General features: G+C 49.3%; 1 protein-coding gene across 2 annotated transcripts in view; it reads right to left on the bottom strand.

Moving 5' to 3' along the window:
- Nucleotides 1-1,180: 1,180 nt before the first annotated feature.
- SESN2 (sestrin 2) overlaps nt 1,181-20,121 on the bottom strand; it is a 45,072-nt gene continuing 26,131 nt past the window's right edge. Inside the window, exons 3-10 of one of the 2 annotated variants that reach the window (XM_015409203.1) lie at nt 17,664-17,861; nt 10,396-10,578; nt 8,511-8,723; nt 7,001-7,151; nt 6,415-6,533; nt 5,820-6,010; nt 3,794-3,938; nt 1,181-2,142 (exon numbers count right to left, since the gene is read on the bottom strand). In XM_015409203.1, the coding sequence (XP_015264689.1) occupies nt 2,056-2,142; nt 3,794-3,938; nt 5,820-6,010; nt 6,415-6,533; nt 7,001-7,151; nt 8,511-8,723; nt 10,396-10,578; nt 17,664-17,861 (1,287 nt within the window). In that variant the 3' untranslated portion in view covers nt 1,181-2,055. The remainder of the gene's footprint in view (nt 2,143-3,793; nt 3,939-5,819; nt 6,011-6,414; nt 6,534-7,000; nt 7,152-8,510; nt 8,724-10,395; nt 10,579-17,663; nt 17,862-20,121) is intronic. The other variant, XM_015409204.1, reaches the window with a different exon arrangement.

Raw genomic sequence — 20,121 nt, 5'->3', positions numbered from 1 at the left:
CACTCTTTTGGGTGGCCGTTTGGTAGACAGTTTTGTGGCAGGGGTGATCTGGCTGGGGAGGGGAGTAGGTAGCATGTCTCCCAGTGTCTCATTGTAATAGATTCCGGGCCCTAGTTTGACAGCAGGCGAAGTCTGATAGCCCCTAGGCCGGAGGGCCTCCAGTCTCAGCAAAACAAAAGAGAGACTGAAGTGTGCTAGAATCAGACCAGGGAAGGTCAGCGTGGTTCTTAGGTTAAAGTGATATCCATCTTCAAACCCTCAAAGAACTCTCTCCTTCCTCCACAATCAGGATGGGCTAACAAGGGGGGGGGCTTTTTGCACACAGGATGGACCCTTAACCAAATCAGGAGAGTGGAACATGGCCAAAATCCTTTATGCCACAACAGTGAAATCCAAGGCCCATTTGCTCCAAGCAGTTCCCAGCCAGCTCAGAGGTCATGCTATCAGAGACCTGGCCAGACTATACTGAGAGCAACGCCAAGCACCCCTGAAGTAGGCTTAGGCTTGGGCAACAGCCTCCTCTCCCCAAACCTCTGGCCTGGAATTAACCCTTTTTACTTTTATGCTTGTGGGTAAATATCAAGTCAAGAATGAGAAAGATAGAATGAAACAAACATCTGCATCTTGTTGGGACATTTTGAAATGGAGGGACACTTTTAAGAAAGTGAACAGAGGCAAGGCATGCGTATCCGCTTCAGGACGCTGAAACTGACCACTGGATTTTACAACATGGCGACTGCACCTATCAGGAAGGATCACTTTGACCATGAATTACATTGCCGATGATTACAGGTTAATTCTTGACCTACAGTTGAAAGCTACTGAGGGGGCAAAATTGCCTAACCAGAGGCAATTCAAGGAAAAAGACTCTCCTATTGCGAAAAGCTAATAATTGAGGCTTTGGGGAAGGAGAAAGATTTAGGGATAGTTCTGCTGAATTCTCTAAACACTTGAGCAAGGGAGAATCCTGGAATCAGAGAGATGTTATAGGGAGAGGGCAGAGTTTGTGCCTGAAAACGGTAGCTTTTTGAATCCAAATTCACATCCCCTCCCATGGCATGAGTGGATGCTCCCTCCAGAAACAGGAGACCTGGGTGCTCCAGACCTGCAGTAAATCCATTGGGAAATCTCCCCACCCCAACAAAAGCACCTTTCCCAATTTTCACATGACAACCCCCCCCAAAAAAAAATCTGCCCCAGCTTATCCCCAGCCTTACATTCCTTCTCAAGCCATCCTTCCCAGAGCTAGGAGACCAATGCATCAGTACACAAAACAAGGACAGCGTTTGGAGTGCAAAGGCCGTGGGCTCTAAAATCAGAAATGTAGTGTGAACAACCAGCCGCAGAAAACAACATTCAATCTGTCCCCCCCGCCCCCCCCTTCCCAACTTTTAAACAATCATCAAGTTCATCAAAGAGACACACTGGTGATCTGCTTGAACCTTCCAAGACCGACAGCAGGTATATAGGCCAGAGAGAGAGAAATCACGCTTTTTGTCACAACAGAAGGATCTCTTTGGTTCACCCAATCTTCACCCCAGTTGGCTGGGCGGTATCATCCTTGGAAAAAAGATGCAACCAGAAGACTAAACAGTCACTGCACCAATCATTTTTTTTTTGGGGGGGGGGGAGCTAGGTGCAGCTGTGGTAGAAGGCCACCACCTATCTGAACACATCTCGGGCCAATCGAGGGCTTAGCAAACCCGTCTTCCAAGATTCCAAAACAAAGCCAACACCATGGAACCCTGAGCCCCTGTGCTGGCCAGGGACAGACCCCGCAAGCCACACAGCAAACCACCGATGTCTCCAGAGGCAGCCAAGGCAGCCGGATGCGACAGTCATTTCCCATCACAGTTTGGCCTTCTCCCCACCCACCCCCCTGGCAAGTCTCTTGGCAGGAGGTCCCCTTCAAACAACACGCTCATCTTCGAGAGCCAGAGAGAGGCGAGGCAAGGTCTTTTCATGATGCCTTCTGAAAACAGATTGCTGATTTTAAAAACTCCCCCGCCCTCCAGTTGGTCTGCCCCTTGAAGGACGAGAGAGGGGACGGTCTCATCAGGTCATGTAGCGGGTGATGGCACGCAGGGCGTAGAGCAGGGCGGCCTGCATGCGAGCTTCCAGGAGAAGTAGGTTTATGTGTACCTAGAAGACGGAGAAGGAGGGATTTGTCATAAATGGAAAGGGAAAACTCAAAGAGCTGCACACAGAGATGGCTTCTCTCTCTACTTCCCCCAAATGAGGGCAACTCTTTACCCCACTGCAAAGAAATGCCCTCACCTGGATAGCCAAATCTCATCAGATCTCAGAAGCTAAGTAATATCGGCCCCAGTTAATACTTGGATGGGAGACCACCAAGGAAGTCCAGGGTTCCTACTCAGAGGTAGGCAGTGGCAAACCACCTCTGTACCTCTCCTGCACTGAAAACCCTACAGGATCCACATAAGTCAGCTGTGACTTGATGGCAAGAAAGAAAGAAAGAAAAATATTGTTCTCCCCTTCCCTACAAGCAAACAAGGATTATCTGGGCTATTTCAGAGAGACATTCTTTACTGGATCACAAGGCACATGATACTTGCTGAAGCTAAGCAGGGCTGGATTTGGTCCAGGCCTGCCCAGGATGCCTCTTTAAGTCCCCGCGATGGAAGAAAGGCAGATGAATAGAATGGAATTTTATGATACTATTGTTATAAACAAAAATACAGCAGCCTGAGGGAGACTGAGGTAACACAGACATTCCTCAACCCCAGGGTTGGGTCTATGCTGTGATTCTATGGGAGCAGTATTCCCTCTAAAGTGAGTTACTGTGAGCTAGCTCACAGTTTTTTAGCCTCCAGCTCACACATTTTTGCCTTAGCTCAGGAAGGATGGCTCTGGAGCAAACTAATTTATGCAATAGCCAAATCACTTGCTCACAACTTTACTGCCAGTAGCTCACAAAGTAGAATTTTGCTCACAAGACTCCACAGCTTAAAGGGAGCATTGTATGGGAGTGCTGAATTCACCTTCCTGAGACCTCTCTGCTTTTACATTTATGTAGTTATTTTAAGGGAAGCCTATTTCTAGCTATTGTGGCTGCAAAGGGTATGCAGGCAACCCTGGAAGTCAGAACATACCTAAGCAATAATTTCAAGAGGTAGAGGAGAAGTTTCTAAGGCTGTTCTCTGTGGGGCATACCTGTCTCTCCCCCAGATTAGCAAAGCCCCACCCCCCATTCTACATATGAGAAAGTATACAAATTTGTTCCACTTGCATAATTTGGACAAGCCAGAGAAATTCAGTCCTCTTGATTCAGGCTTTTCAATGAAAGTATCACTACTTCCCGTCTCCCCAAGATCTTAAAGAATTTTCAGTTGTAGACAGTTTCACATGGAGAGAGCTTTAAAAATGTGACTCCCCCCCACCTACAACCTGACGTGGTACAGCCCCACTCCAATTCTTCTGCATGTCTCCATCATGGTTGATCAGTGCACCAAACAATACACATTTAAATCTTGAGTGGGAAGATTTATTTATTTATTTAATTAAATTTATACCCCGCCCTCCCCATGAACAGGCCCAGGGCTGCTCACATTGGTTGGTCCACAGTGACAGGTGAACAGGTGTACCCTTCTTCCAGGTCCTCAAGTGGAAATTCTTCTCCATGGGAGAAGAAATAAAGTGAAGATTTTCTCCACTTTTTTTTGTGATCAGATTTGGGAGGGGGGTACACTTCTCTAAACAGACAGGGAAATGAGGGACAACTTTCCAGTCTCCTCTCCAAAAGGTTAGAACACACCAGTGAGTGAGCCTTTACCTTCTCAGAGTGCTTGAAATGTCTCCAGAATTGTGTATACATTCTCTTGGTGGTCTTCTCTGGGTAGCAGGCTACTGTTTTGATGTAAATCTTCAAGCTGCGCTCCAAGAGCTGGTTCACTTCCCTATAATCGTAGTCATCGTACCTGGGAAAGTGCAGACAATGTGAACTTCGGATGCTACCTTGAAGAAGAAAAAACCCACTTCGGAGTCTGACCTCTGGTCTACCTAGTCTGGCAGCAACTCTCTAAGAGGAGGAGATCTTTCTGGAAGAGGAGATCTTTCCTTGCCCTTGTGATCTAAGATCACACATGCATGAAAATGCCTTGTACTGAATCAGACCCTTGGTCCATCAAGGTCACTATTGTCTACTCTGACTGGCAGTGGCTCTCCAGTGTGTTAGGGAGGGAGTCTTCCACATCACCTACTACCTGTTCATGTTAACTGGAGTTGCCAGGGATTGAACCTGGGATCTTCTACATGCCAAGCAGAGGCTCTTCCACTGAGCCACAGCCTCTCCCTAAAGGTCATTATCATCATCCTACTTATCCTAAATGCACAACTGAAGTGCACATAGTACAAGCCAACATGCTGGAACTGAGCAGATCCAACTGTGGTCAGAGACAGGATTGGAGACCTCGCCGGACTCTGTGCGCACCCTCTGCCTTGAGTACCACCGGGGCAGGCTAGGCACTAAGGCCCTCCAAGGATGTCCCGGTTGGGCCACTGGCCTACCTGTCTCCATTCCGGGGCACCCTGACCTCAAGTGACGGATGGAAGGCATCAGCTGGTGCCACTACCGACCTGCAGCCTGAGCCCTAGGGGGCAAGGGGAAGGAGGTATGAAGCCCAGCCAAGCCCTACACAACAAACAAGATGCCCACACATGGTGTGGGGCTGGGGGGGCAGACCCTTTTGTGTGTGTGTGGGGGGGACTTTTCCCAGGCTGCTTATTTCTCCCAGCCAGAGAACCAGGGTGTGATATAAAAGTAAAAACACTCAATTTAAGGGGGTCTTAAATGTACTAGAGTACATTCTGTGTACTCTAGTACAAAAATAGGGCCCCTTCCTAGGAGATACGGCTACATCTGTCCTGCCAGGAGAACACTCTCCTTCTCCTTCACATGGAGGGCCCAGCAGAGGCAGAGATGGAGCAAGTCCACCCACATCCTTCAAGCGTGCCTAACATCCAATTTCGCTAAGAATTAGATGACTCAATCCTGTGGTCACGCCCGCTTGGGCAAGCTCTGTGCATGGCTGGCCACGTGGCCTCGGCTCATTCACCCCAACAGATACCAAACAGGCAACTGGCTCAGAGAGACCCTGGTCTTCAGTGTTTTCTCATTTTGAAAATTAAATTCTGGGAAACCAGGAAGGTAACTTTTTGCAAGAAGAAACACAGCTGAAGAAGCCAGGCATATACGGAGGAGGATGGGAGATTTAGGGCCTGACTCTACCCTTGTGTGCGTCCATGTCTGCCCCAAACCTGCCAACCAGATGTGTGCTAAGAATTCCTTACTCAGAAATTCCCACGCATGTGGGGAGCAAGATCTGAAACAAGACTGTGGGAAGAGGAGGCTCAATTCATCTCTCACCCTCCCACCAGGCATACACGATTTTCTCAACCTGAAATGCTCACAGGGAGCTGCTACTTGCCCCAACGGAGAACCTTACTGATGGGCTATACATAAGCTCTTCCAACAGGGGTAAAAGCTGCTCCCCGTGGCAGTTTCAGATTGGGGAAAAACAGCATGGGGGAGGGCAGGTGGAAGATTCCTTCTCCCCCCACAGTCCAAACCTGAATTGGGCCCAAACACACTCCTGTGAACTAAGTTCCAAAGGTGGAACTCTCAAAGCACATCTGGTCAACGGGACCGTGGCAGATACAAGGACGATATAGCCTATTGTTAGGCCCTCTGAAGAAGAGACACAACAGCACTCCATCATTTGTCCTATGCAGCAGGTCTCCAAGCGAGTTTGCATGGATGGGACACAACAGGCCAAAAGGGAGGGCGGAACATAACCTACCGAATGCCGAAGACGCAGTGAACATAATTCCAGATGGCCCTCCGGAGCATAGAAGTGTCCACACCGCTATGCATAGCTATTGTGTTGTATGTCAGGTTGTAGACCACCTGGAATTTCTCATCTAGCAGCTGCCCCACATCAGGATACAAGCGATTGATGAGAGAGTAGCCATGGTCTTCCCAGGTATAGTCCTGGAGGGGAGGGGAGAGAGAAAGTTGGCACAGAGGTTCCAAAGAGATACAAAGCCCCAAATCTACAATAGGACACTTAATTTGTACTCCATTTTTCTTTCCAGCAGGGACACAAAGAACCTTGGGAGCAATCAAGCTGGTAATGTCCTATATTTACAAAATGTAGCTTTGCAGTCCAGCCTAAACACCCATTTGTAGGACACCGCTGATCTAAAGACCAACTAACGATCTGCAGATTTTAACACACAAATGCAGAGCATGATAGTAGGATCTCTACTGAATAGAAGAATTTAGTATGTTTGAGAAAAGATTGGTTGTTGGGTTTTTTTGTAATTTGGCAACGAATGCCAGCATCAGGCCCTTTCTGAAAAATATGGGTCCCACAATGGAGACAGACTAAGTACCTGGGCTCGGAACGTAGGTGGCGTCTGCTCTCCTCTCCTTGTGAAATCCTTGTATCCAAACTCTGGATCCTCCACAAAACACAGGACGTTGGGAGGCAGGGAGTGTTCAGCAATATCTACTGGAGGAAGGACACCAAGAAGGTAACATGAGGTCATCGAGAAGGTTACCATGCATCGTCACTTCAACAGTTCCCCTCTTGGATAAACCTTAAAAGGGTTGTTTGGTCTGAGGGAAGAGGTACCCACCTCCAGAACACCAATATGATCATATCCTATACCTTGCAACCCCTAATTGACAAAATTTTAGACTGCCAAACAAATTCAAGGAGAAGACCATGTCGTTAAGCCCTTTGCAGGCAGAGAAATAACACATTTGGAAACATTCAGTAACACAAAGACTGTTAATCTATTACAAGGTGAAGTAGGGAGATTCTCTTCCTATTCAGCACAACCTGCTTTCACTGTAATTAGCTGCCTGGGAAGTCCCCCCCCCCCCCCCCCCCCCCTTCTGAACCTCTAGGAAACCCTCTAGAAGACTCTCTCACTATAGCCCTAAATCCTACCCAATAACTCTCTGGTGCCTTACCTGAGGTAGTAACAAGCAAGCTCTCAGTTTTCTCCATCTCAAAGCGTGTCTCCATCTCCTCCTGGGTGACCACCTCCTCTTCCAGCTGGCACTCCTGAAGCAGTTTCATCCTCTCCATCAATACCTCCACCTCCTCCATAGCATCTGTGCCCTGAGACAGATGAGAGCAAACACAGGTGAGTTTGAGGAATGGTGAGTAAAAGATGCAACCAGCCAGCTGCAAGCTGGGATACCGACACACAGACCTGCCTCACACAAAGCCAGATCCTTGGCCTACCAAGGTCAGTATTGTCTACTTTGGGTTAGCAGTGCCTCACTGGGAGAAGTCTTTCAACCCGATCCTTTTAACTGGAGACGTTGAGGATTGAACGTGGGACCTTCTGCATGCAAAAAAAGATGTTCTTATCTACTGAGCCATATGCTCCCCTGATTTTTCTGGAGCCTCCCCAAGTCCTGCATTGCTGTCCTGGGTCTGGACTAGATCATGGAGACTTTCTTGTTTCCCTTCTCTTCTTTAAACTTCATCATGGCATTTGGGTCTCTGTATACATTTCCCCCCCCATACTTCCTTCCAAGGAGCTCAGGGTGGTGTACATGATTCTTCCCTCTCCCATTTTAGCCTTACAATCACCTTGCAAGGTAGGTTAGAGTAACGGAGTGACGAGACAATGAGTTTCTATTGGATAAACATATGGAGCAGAGGTCCATCAGTGGGTATTAGCCACAAGGTATAGATAGGAACTCTCAGTCTTGGGCAAGGTATGCACTGTATTCTTGGTGCTTGTGGGGGGGGGTGCAACTGTGGGAGGGCTTCTAGTCTCCTGGCCCCACTGGTGGACCTCCTGATGGCACCTGGTATTTTTAGCCACTGTGTGACAGAGTGTTGGACTGGATAGGCCATTGGCCTGATCCAACATTGGCTTCTCTTATGTTCTTAAGACCAACTGGAGATCTGAAGCCAGGTTACGCCCTCCCTCTAATCCACATGCTTCCACCCTCAATGCAAAGGACAGGTGAAATCCAGCCAAGCTGTGCCATATTGATCTTCTTCCCATTGCACTGGTGTTACAACATTAAACTTGGCAGCAAGCGGGGGATTCAGCAAAAAGCTGCAGTCCTCTCTCCCTACTGTCTGAAAGCCCAGCTGGCCAAAAAGGGAGGGGGGGGGAAGCATGTTTAGAAAGACAGCTTAGACACTGCTGTGAATTTACCAGGGACAATTTTTAAGAAGTCCCATATTTTATGCAAAAGAAAGTTCTGGCTATCAGTCACATATGAACTGGAGAAAAGTGGCAGAGACTTTTCCCAGACTGGATTCCCCACCATCACACCCATTTTCTTCCACCTTCAAGGATCTAAAATAGATTGGACATTGCAGATTTGTTCTGCTGCTTTCCTCTGGAGGAACGTTGCCCAAAAGATTTGCAGGATCCAACCAATCACATTCTGTTGCAGAAAGTTGGAAAGTCACCCCCCCCCAAAAAAAAACAACCCTCTCAACTCCACTTACACTGGAAGTGCTGACCCCATCCTCAGAGGCTGGACTACTATCACAGCTGCGTGGTGAGGGGGGCCGGAAGGCGTGTCCTCCTTCCTGGTCTATTTCCAGATTGATGCCACAGCCAAACACGAAAGAAGCCAGCGAGTGGTAATGCGTCAGGAGCACCAGCGCTTGGATAAGTTCTGCAAGGGACCAGCTGCTATCGCCCGTCTTCAGGAGTGCCTGAAAACAAAGACCACACACTTAATACTGCCTTACACTGAATCAGACCCTTGGTCCGTCAAAGGCAGTGTTGTGTACTCAAAAGATCAGTTAAGAGATGATGTGAAAAGACCTCTGCCTGAGACCCTGGAGAGCCACTGCCTGTCTAGCTGGAGATGCTGGGAATCAAACCTGGGACTTTCTGCATGCCATACAGATGCTCTTCCATGGAGCCACAGTCTCTTCCCAAATGGAAGCATTCCACCAATTAGCCCAGAGTTGCAAAAGAGCATCTAGCGATCTATGTGACTCCACCACTGAACACAGCCTAAAGCTCTACCAAGATGCCTCCAAAGAGTGACTTTGTATGAAGCTGAACAATTGGTCCCTCCTGTGCTATCCAATGTCTCGAGAAACAATAATTCTCTCAATTCTGCTTCCCAAGATCCCTTAATTCCCAGAATTGCCAGCGGTTGAACTTGGGAGCCTTACTCACACAAAATATGTGTTCCCACTGATCTGCACCCACAATCCCAAGAATGGCCTCAAATATCTGCCTAAGAACCATAACTAAGCCAAGAGACTCCCTCTACAATCTTGTGGGTTAGGATGATGTTTTATGCCAGCTATGCTGCTTCCTGCAGGATGAAGTTCTATGCTTTTGATGCCCTCTTGGTTGCTTGTTTCTTATTGTTAGCCTGTCATATTGTATACTTTGGCTGTGTGTTTCATTGGAGACAACTGACATAATTGGAGAAGCAATATAAGACTTGGCACTTCTTATCTCTGCAAACTTTCACCTATACCTTTTCTGTCCTTCCATGACCCCTGCAAGGGGGAACAGTATTATCAGCAGTGTTCCCTCTAAGCTGAGTTAGTGTGAGCTAGCTCACAGTTTTTTAGCCTCCGGCTCACCGATTTTTATCTTCACTCAGGAAGGATGGCTCCAGAGCAAACTAATTTATGCAGCAGCCAAATCGCTTGCTCACTTTAATGTCAGTAGCTCACAAAATAGTATTTTTGCTCACAAGACTCCGCAGCTTAGAGGGAGCATTGATTATCAGCAGCATGTCTTGGAACATGTCTTCATGGCACTCATGTGCTTGTACATACGCAGAAACCTTGTTGACAGTCTCACACAGCTGGAGGCAACTGCTCATCACAGGCAACAGAACGAGTTTTGCGTTACCACTATCTGGGAAGCAGAGACGGAACTTCAAGAGAACAACTGAATGCTGCAACAGCAGAAGCCAAAGACATGAAGAGGCCCTAGCTCCCTGCCAACCTCACCTGGGCCATTAAGAATCTAGGAGAAGTGGTCTTTTGGGGGTGGGTGGGCATGACCTGTTTCCCTGGGCAGGTTCAGTAGCTCGAGTTTACTCAAATTTACACTCCAATGAATCACTTTGCTAGCAGCAGACCAGGATGCTTTCCTCTCCCAGCTAGCCTACTTAATGCATTGATTTTTGCACTGCCCCATGCTGGGTCAGTTCACTTGCCCAGCAGTGTAACCCTAAACAGATTTTTTGCTTAAATCCTCCATTGACTTCAATAGACTTGAAGCTATGCTCTGTAATGAAAAACAATCACACAAATTCATGCTCCTTTCCAGCTCTCATCAATCCAGAAGCAGCCTAGGTATCATTAACCACAGACTTTCAGCAGAGGCTTTCCTGCCATTTCTAGCACTCACCTTGATGTGCTCCTTGGTGATCAGCCAGGGTCGGTGGGCCAGGATCTTGTTGATCTCGTTGAGGTTTCTCAGTTTCTGCGGGGCATACTGCAAACCTCGCAGCCACTGTGGGTCCCCGCCCACCTGGAGGAACTCCCCCATGTGGAAGCCAACCAGGTAGGAGCACTGGTGTCTAGCAGCAGCCTAAGTGGAAGACAACCGGAAGGAGGCACGATTAACCTACAGAACTCCTTGCCACAAGATGTAGCAACAATCAGTTGAGATGGCTTTGAAGGCAGATGCATGGAGGATAGGTCTACTGATGAGCTAAATGGAACCTCCATGTTCAGAAGCAGTGTACCTCAATTTCAATTACTTTGGCTTCTGTTTCTTGCAGGGGGCATCTGGTAGGCCATGGAGGCCTGCTGGATGAGACCAACTAGTCTAGCATCCTATGTTCTTAGGGATGTGGAGGGCTCTCAAACAATGTCGTGGCTCAAAAGGGTCACCACACTTTGCGAGAGCTTGACCCAGATACTAATACCAATTCCCATTTTTCACCTCTCTTCACAAGCATCTACAGGCAGAGCCTAATTCCTAAAAATGAAACTGGAGCGTCCCTGAAGCTTCCATTCTAGAAAGGTAATAGGGCTATACTATAACAGAATAGTTTGGGAGGGGTGCTTTATAAAGGGAAAGGGAGCGCATACTAATATAGATAGGACATATGGTTTGTTTGCTGCATATATTACCCAATTGTTGTGGCCCTGTTTCCTACTGATGTAATATCACTTTTCTTTATTCATAGTCTTCATTCATCATAATATGCTATGCTTATTCAGATTTTTGCAATCCTAGTCCTAGTACACTATTTATCAGATGTCTCTTCATATTTATTTTAAACATTTATTAGTCAACATTTCTACCTTGCGAAACCCAAGGCAGCTTACAAATAAAACAACAATTATAAAAAAAAACAATAAAAGACCACAAGTTAAAATCTCAATTAGGACTGCCAATCAACGAAAACTAAATTAGTCAAATGCAGTCCTAAATAAAACTGCCTTCAACTGCCTCCTGAAGATCGAAAGTGAGTGGGCCAGGCACAACTCCCAGAGGAGATTGTTCCGTAATCATGGGGCTGCCACCAAAAAGTCCCTCTTCTCATGTGCCCCCCAGATGACCTTCTTTGGTTGGTGGGACAGTCAGGAGGCCCTTGATATTAAATCAACTTTCACTGAAACTCAAAGAGGATCACACAGTGTGAAAAAACAGGTTGCTTACCAGTAATGGGTGATTTTCGAGTGGTCATCTGTGCATTCACACCCATGGGATCTAGTGCGCACGTGCTGGATCGATCGGTGCTGTAGCAAGCTCTTTTAACGGATTTTCGTGCCCAGTCCCTTGGGCATGCGCAGGAACCCCACCGCGCATGCCCAGAGGGGTGGGTGCGGACATCCCGCCAGTTCCTACAAACCGCCGCAAATCAACCCTTATTCAAAATGTAGAAGCTGACAGCAGCGGGGAAGGAGGGCGGGTGGTGCAAATGCACAGATGACCACTCGAAGATCACCAGTTACTGGTAAGCAACCTGTTTATCTTCGACGTGGTCTCTGTGCTTCACACCAATGGGAGATTAGCGAGCAGTAGCCTACCTGGAGGAGGGTGCTGGCAGGACTATTACTGCGTAGCGAAGATAAAATGCAATGTCCCATGTTGGTATTAGAGTTCTTTCGGATGTCTAGGGCGTAGTGCCTGATGAAGGTGTTAGGCATGGCCCAGGTAGCGGCTTTGCAAATGTCCGGCAGTGGTACTCCCTGAAGGAAAGCAGTGGAAGTCACGACAGCCCTGGTAGAATGAGCCCTGATCGGGCCAGGCAATGGCTGTTTGGCCATCTGGTAACATAGATGGATCAGACCTACAATCCACTTCGACTGGCGTTGAGCCGTGATGCAAGTACCCAGCCGTGCCGGAGCATACGAGACGAATAGTTGTGAGTTTCGTCTAGTTGGGAGCGTTCTGTTGACGTAAAACAGGAGAGCGCGTTTCACGTCTAAAGTGTGAAATAACTTCTCTTCCGCTGATGTTGGATTTGGGAAGAAGTTAGGGAGGAAGACCTCCGCCTGCAGGTGGAACTCTGACACCACCTTCGGCAGGAAGGAGATGTCTGGGACAAGGCGGACTCCGTCTGGCAGGAATGACAGGAAAGGGGTATCATGGCAGAAGGCCAACAGTTCTCCCACTCGCCTAGCCGAGGTAATGGCAATTAAAAAGGCTGTTTTCCATGCCAGGAGTTTGAGATTGCATGTTGCAAGCGGCTCAAATGGCTTCCACGTAAGCTGGCGGAGAATGAGGGGAAGGTCCCAAGGAACAACTGGAGCCTTGACAGGAGGGTAGAGGTGTAACAAACCTTTTAAAAACCGTTTGGAAATCGGATGAGAAAACAAAGTGCATCCGTCAATTGGAACATGGTAGGCCGAAAGTGCGGCCAAATAAACTCGTAATGATGAATGGGAAAGTCCCGAGTCAGCTAGGGTGAGGAGGAATTGGAAGACTCGTTTGAGACCCACAGAGGTGGCTCGAGGGGCGTCATCTCCAAGTGAAGAACAGAACCGTAATCGTAGGACCTCCGCGTAGTGGGTTTCCTGGACTTCAACAGGACATTCCTTACACGGGCAGAGAAACCAATGTCATTATCCTCCATGCCGTCAATTTCAGCTGTGGTATGTTGTGATGTAGGACGGGAGAGTCGGATAGGAGGAGGAGGTCCGGAGTCACAAGTTCCCTGTGATAGCTCAAGGACTGCTGAAAACCAAGGTTGTCTTGGCCACCATGGTGTTATTAAGATACAGTCCACGTTGTCTTTGAGAATCTTGCGGACCACTCTCAGAAGCAGAGATAAGGGGGGGAACAGGTAAAGGACCAAGGATAAAGGAGGCCATCTCCCAGAGATTGTAGGTCTTTGCCTCCTCGACTGCAGATTACAGAGGACACTTTTTGTTGTTTCGTGTGGCAAAGACGTCGACTTGGGGAACTTCCCACTTGTGGAAGAGTGGGAGGAGGTATGTTGGGTTCATTCCCCACTCGTGGAGGCTGAGTCCCGCTCGGCTTAAATGGTTCATGTGACCAGGAATGTGAGTGGCCACAAGGAATATATTGTTGGCTATGCATAAGTCCCACAATTGGATGGCAAGGTTGCATAGGTGAAGGGACACTGTGCCTCCCTGCCTGTTGACATAGGAAAGCGCTGTGGTGTTGTCAGTGAGGACCGTGACACATTTTCCTTTGATCAACGGTAGGAAGCTGGCTACTGCATGTCGTATAGCCAGCAGTTCTAGGAAGTTTGTGTGACGTTTCCTCATCTGTGCGTCCCATTTGTCTCCAACCAAGAGGCCCATGGAGTGTGCACCCCATCCTGTCAGGGAAGCATCCGTCGTAATGGTGACTGAGGGTGGAAGGGCGCTCCCTGGAGGATATTCAAAGGGACGGTCCATCAAAGTAAAGAGTCCTGTATGCTGGGAGGAGGGGATAGGACAACAATGTGTGCGTTTTTCGACAGGTCGTAATTGCGGATGAACCAGAGTTGTAAAGGGCGCATTTTTAGTCTTTCAAAGACGAGAACTGACATTGTTGCAGCCATGAGGCCAAGCAGCCTCTGAACTTGGAAGGCAGTGACAGAGGTCTGGGTATGGATGACTGTGGCTAAGGAGATGATATCTATTGCCCTGTCGTGGGGCAGGTAAGCCAGACACAATTGGAACTTCTGACGACTGACTCGGAGGCCCAGATTTTCCAATAGTGCTAGAGTCTCTGTGACATTGGAGACCAGGGCGCTACTGGCAGGTGCTACCAGAAGCCAATCGTCTATGTATGGGTAGATGGAGATACCCCTGAGACGGAGGAAGGCTGCAACCACAATCATAGTTTTTGCGAAGACCCTTGTGGCGCTGGATAGGCCGAATGGAAGAGCCGTATACTGATAGTGCTGTTGACCAATCGCAAAGCGTAGGTATTGGCAGTGGAAGGGATGGATAGTGATGTGGAAATACGTGTCTTGGAGGTCGAGGGTGGCCATCCAGACGTGTCTCCGAAGCAATGGCATGATCTGTTGTAGGGACACCATGCGGAAGCGGTGGTAGGTCACGAAACGATTCAGTTCCCTGAGGTCTAAGATGGGTCGAACACCTCCGTCTCTCTTCGGGACTGTGAAGTATTGGGAATAAAACCCCATCCCTTGGAGGTGTGGTGGTACCTGTTCGATGGCTCCCTTCTGGAGAAGGATGGACACCTCCTCGAGAAGAGGTGGGGAAGGGGGCGTGGATACGACGACAGGAGTATTGGGGTTCTGTTGGAACTGAATTTTGTAGCCTCGGGACAAGATGGACAGCACCCACTCGTCCGAGGTGATGTGACACCAATTTTGAAGGAAGGGTGACAGACGGGTTTGAGCTGACTCGGTGACTGGGAAGTCAAAAACCCTGCTTGGAGTGTTTGGACTGTTTGGTGTGGGAAGCTTGTTGTCTGGAGCCGAATTTTGGTTTATGGAATGCAGGTTTTTTTCCTCCAGAGGACGCTCTTGGTCTCCATTGTGTTTCTGGAGATTGATGAGTTGGGGTACGTCTCTGCCAGGACCTTGACCAGGTGCGAGGACGGTATTGTTGCCTTGCAGAGGACGATACCCCTAGAGCTCAAGATGCCTTTATACTCTTATCCAACTCCTGCAGAGTAGAATCAGTAGTGGCATTAAAGAGACCCTGGCCATCGAAGGGAAGGTCTTCCACATAAGACCTAGTGTCTAACGGGAGGTTAGTGTTGCGGAGCCAGGAATGTCTTCTGAGAGCTATTGCAGAAGCCATCATTTGTGAAGATGCCTTGAGGACATGTTTGGTTGTGTTGAGCTGTTGTTTTGCCCTCTTTTTGGATGACTCTGGCCGCCTGAAGTTTGTCGTCTGGGAGATGGGTGAGAAGTTCAGAGAACCGTTCCCAGGGAGTATACTGATATCGGTTCATACAGGCCAGGTAGTTAGAGGCCTTGACGGCTAACGCTCCTGTAGAGTAGAAGCGCCTGCCGAAGGCATTTAATTTCTTACCCTCCTTATCTGAAGGAGTGGAATGGGTTCTTTCAGATTTGGAGGAGGATGCTACCACCATTGAGCTAGGCTGTGGGTGAGAGAAGAGGAATTCGGCATCCGACTCTTGGACTCTGTACATGTGATCCAATTTCCTTGTAGACACAGGAGCAGACGAAGGCTTTAGCCATGTTTCGCTGCCTGCAGTAGTACTGAGGACATGGGTAATGCCAAGGTGGACGAGGTATCGAGCTGAACTATGTCGTAAACAGAATCTGTCACCTGCGGGTGTTGCTGGATGACAGACAGACCTAAAGAGTGGGCCATTCTCTTGACTAAATCAGTGTAGGAGGTAAGGTTGTCCGATGGAGAGACAGGTAAGTCCTCTGCAACATCTTGGTTGGGAGATCCATGGTCTGGAGAGGTATGAGACTTAGAAGCCTCCGTATCTGAGTCCTCTTCCATGAAATCAGAGGAGTCTTGTTGTGGCGTGTGGACTGAAATGTCCTGTTGAGAAGGTACCGGTTTCGGTTGGACGATAGGAGTGACAGTGTTTGAAGTGACCAGAGGATTGAGTGGACGACTTGGTTCCAGAGTATGGTGGGACGGATCGACTATAGGAGGACGCGACAGAGATGCCGAAGGTCTCAACTTGTGTGGGGATCTCGACCTATGAACGGAGTGGGTCGAGTAGCGATCCCAATCAGAATAGTCCGCTGGAGTCAACCACGGCATGGACGGTGGGTAAGCCCCGTAGAGGTACGTCAACTGTAGTTGATCCCACGGCATTGGCGGTGGGGGAGGCAGGAAGACTCTGGGGGAACGGCTTCTGGACTGCGGACGTCTGGGAGACAAGGCAGTAGCTTGTTTGCATGTACTGTCCCTGTAATGTCGGTTGTCGATATCGACAGATTGAGTGAGCAGACGAGGAGGGTGACGCTGCGTGTCACATGAGGCATATCGGTGCCACCGTGGATCGATGTCGGGGGCTTCCGATACCGTCGATGTCGATGACGGAGAATGCTCTGCATCCATCTGATTACTTAGGAGCTCTACCGTTTCGATGGCAGAGTAAGGAGGCTCCATCTGGTGGACAGGGGAGTCCAATACATGGATGATCGGTATCGGTGGAGGGACTTGGGCCTCCGATATTGATACTGCCGTTGGAGCAGGAGGCACTATAGGGGCATCACCCAGTGCAGGCACTGCTTCCTTCCCCTTCTTCGCCGCCTTAAGGGACTTGGAGGTGCCCTTCTTCGTGGACTTATGCTCTGTACTTGCCTTAGCCTTCGTCTTGATTGGCGTAGAGGCAGATGATCGTGTCTTCGATGTCGAGGGCTTCGGTATTGGGCGGTCGACATTGGAGGCAGGTCTCGATGCCGGAGCTGTCGATGTAGACGGTCTCTTCTCCATTGCTGAGGTAGGAGCAAGGGCTGATTCCAGCAACGCCACTTTAAGGCGCGCAGCGCGGTTCTGTCTCATTTGGTTAGAGAATCGAGCACAGTGACGACACGACTCTGGCTTGTGAGACTCTCCAAGGCAAAAAATGCAGAGGGTATGATGGTCAGGAGGAGCAAGTTTGCTACCACAACGTCTGCATCTATTGAAAAATCCCCACTTCTTCTCCATAAGAAGAGAAGTGGAGAAAAATGGTGGTGGTGGGGGGAGGTCTGAGGTAAATTCCCCTCAGAAGAAAATAAAGATTTTTTAAAAAGTTTTTTAAAGAACAAATAACTAAAAAAGGTAAAATAAAGAACGGAAATAATTCCTAATAGCTGAGAGCTGCGAGGCAAAAGCGAACAGTGAACCGATCAGACCGACGACTAAAGAGGTCTTTCCAATGCGACGGTAAGAAAGGAACTGGCGGGATGTCTGCGTCCACCCCTCTGGGTATGTGAGGTGGGGTTCCTGCGCATGCCCAAGGGACTGGGCGCAAAAATCCGTTAAAAGAGCTTGCTACAGCACCGATCAATCCAGCGCGTGTGCACTAGATCCCATTGGTGTGAAGCACAGAGACTACATTGAAGATGATGGAGTATAAAAATAGTAAACTGACAAATTCCAAGTACGTGGCAGCTACTACCATTCTTCAGGAAAACTGGTACACTGTACAGGTAGAAGTTGCCCAGACTTGACTAACATCTTTGGTTATTTAAAGTTTTAAAAGGTGGGTCGAATTAGACAGTGGTCGTAACAGGCTCCCACCTGCTCTCCACTCACCATGATGGCGATGTAGTGGCGTTTGTGATAGGGCAGTGGGCCGTCCATCCTCAGGAGGAGGTACTGAGTCTTCCAGAAGCTGGTGAGGTACTCTGGGTGCAGCCCCATCACCATGGTAATGTTATCCACCCTGCCCGTCGAAACAAAGGCCTCAATGAAGAGGCGCCGCTGGGCACTCTCTGCTCCTTCCTGCAGGATCTACAGAGGTAGAAAAAAACACTCAACCCTTTAACGGAACCTCTTTTGAGAATGCTCAGATAGCTTCACATATGTATCTTTTAAAAATGGAGGCAAAATCAACGGGACATCAGTAAGTCTGAGAAAGCTGGTTGACTCGTTTCAATATCTGGACTCCACTTTTCTCCTCAAGCAGCTTACAACGGTTATCCTCTCTTCCCTTTTGTCCTGCGAGGCAGGTTAGACTGAGAGTGTGTGACTGGCCCAAGCTTCCACGGCAGAGTGGGGATTCAAACCTGGGTCTTGCACATCCTAGTCTGACAGTCCAACCACTACACAATACTCCCTCCACAGGAAAGAGACCCTTCCTACAAGTGTGTGTTTGTGATGGGAGGGATGTGTGTGAAGAGGCATCAACACAGCCAGTTGAAAGTATATCCAGGCTCTTGACGCAAGCCTGTTGTTTGTTCAATTCCCTGTCCAGAAAATACCCCCCTCCCCAGCCCGGCCCATCATACACCTCCCTGCCTTGCCCCCTCAGCAGAAGAGTGTCAACACACACACAGCTCTGGGCTGCCCGACTGAGAATTCCTGCCTTATGACGTCTTTTGGAAGCAGAAGGTGTCCCCAGAAGCATCCAAGAGCTGTCCAGGAACATGGTGATACAGTTTCCACCCAGCCAGCCAACGGCTCTACGGAGCACTCGGGGAATGAAGGGGGTGGTGGAGGAACTGGCACCAGGCCAGGGGAAGAAGGCGGCAGCTGCCTGCCTCGGGCGGGGGGAACACCCCAGTAGAACATGCGAAGGCAGGGCAATATCCCTGATAAAATGCCAGAGCCGTTAGTGTGGTTAATCGCAACCCCCTCCCCCGGAAAGTGCCTCCAAGGCATGAAAGGAGAGTGGTGGAATTTAACAGGCATAGGAACCCACAGCTCAGAAAGGTAGGTCCACGCGGCTCTTGCGATATGTTGTTTGTGCACCCAGGCGGGGAAGGTCACTCGATAAATATGGAGATGACAGCACTGCAGGACAATGCCACCACATGTGTCACTCTGAGCAGAGCCAAGGATCTGATTGTGGCAATAACCGTTCCATGTAGAAGCTGTAAAGTTGTCCCCCACCCTGGGAGGGAGGAAGAATTAAGTAAACACCCTGCATGTTTCCCAATGTAGCAGCCTGAATAGTCCAATCTCAGTAAAGCTCGGAAGTTAAGCAGGGTTGACCACAGTTAATATTTGCCTGGGAGACCACCAAAGAAGACTGGACTCGCCATGCAAAGGAAGGCAATGGCAAACCACTTCTGCCCATCTCTTGGCCTGAAAACCCCACAGTCCTGGGGTCACCATGAGTCGGCTGCCACTTGACAGCACACAATTATTATTATGCCGCCTGATCCACTGCTGATCACTGTTCTCTTACAACAGTTTCAGAAATCTTGGAGAAAAAGTTCCTCCTTTGCTTTAGGTTATATATTGACACAAGAGGCAGGACCCGTGATGCTAGCGGGGGGGGGGGAGGTATTCCCCTCGGCTCCCAGGTGACTCGCCTGCTGAAGCAGCAGGAGCTCTGCACAGAGGAGGATGCTGCAGCGGCTGCAGGGGAGCCCAGCAGGCGGTCCGTTGGGCTCACCAAGATTTCACCCACCCACCTGACGACAGCAGCAACGGCTGTGGCTAGCCACCAGCCCTCCAAGGTTTCCCCCCTCAGCCACTGCGGCGAGCCCTGTGCTGCTCCTCTCCCGCCACCGCCAGCAGCAACAACGGCAATGCCCCCCCCCCAGCAATGGCCGCGGCTCCCAGCCGCCGGCTGCCAAGGTTTCTCTTCCTGCACCGTTGCCACAGCTGCCACTGCTTCCAGCAGCCACAGTTCCTATTGGTAAGTGCTTTCTCTGCACATGCGCAGGGAAAGCTCTTTTATTTTTGGGGGGGGGGGATTTAAATATCCCCTGTATACTTTTTTCAACTTTTTAGATTTTTCTGCACATCTGGGGATTGCTTCAAATGTGCAGGAAAATCTCCCTGCCCCCAAGTGCCCCCGATGTGCAGATTTAGATATCCACACGCTGTGGGGGCATGTTGGAAATTAGATATACAAGAAAGGCGTCCTGTGAAACTCGCGGGGGGCGGGGGAGCTCCACGCAGAGCAGGCGGAGGAGGAAGCAGCAGCAGCAGGTAAGCTTCCCCCCATCCCGCCAATTCCCCCCCACGTCTCCTCCACCACCTCCCTCCACCACCACCATGACCCCCAGCTCAGGGGGTGAAGCCGGAGTGGCTTGCACGC

This window comes from Gekko japonicus, unplaced genomic scaffold (assembly GCF_001447785.1).
Source record: "Gekko japonicus isolate JY-2015 unplaced genomic scaffold, Gekko_japonicus_V1.1 scaffold167, whole genome shotgun sequence".
Lineage (NCBI taxonomy): Eukaryota > Metazoa > Chordata > Lepidosauria > Squamata > Gekkonidae > Gekko > Gekko japonicus.
The sequence above is the reverse complement of the archived record's forward strand: the minus strand, read 5'-3'. Positions and strand labels throughout refer to the sequence as shown.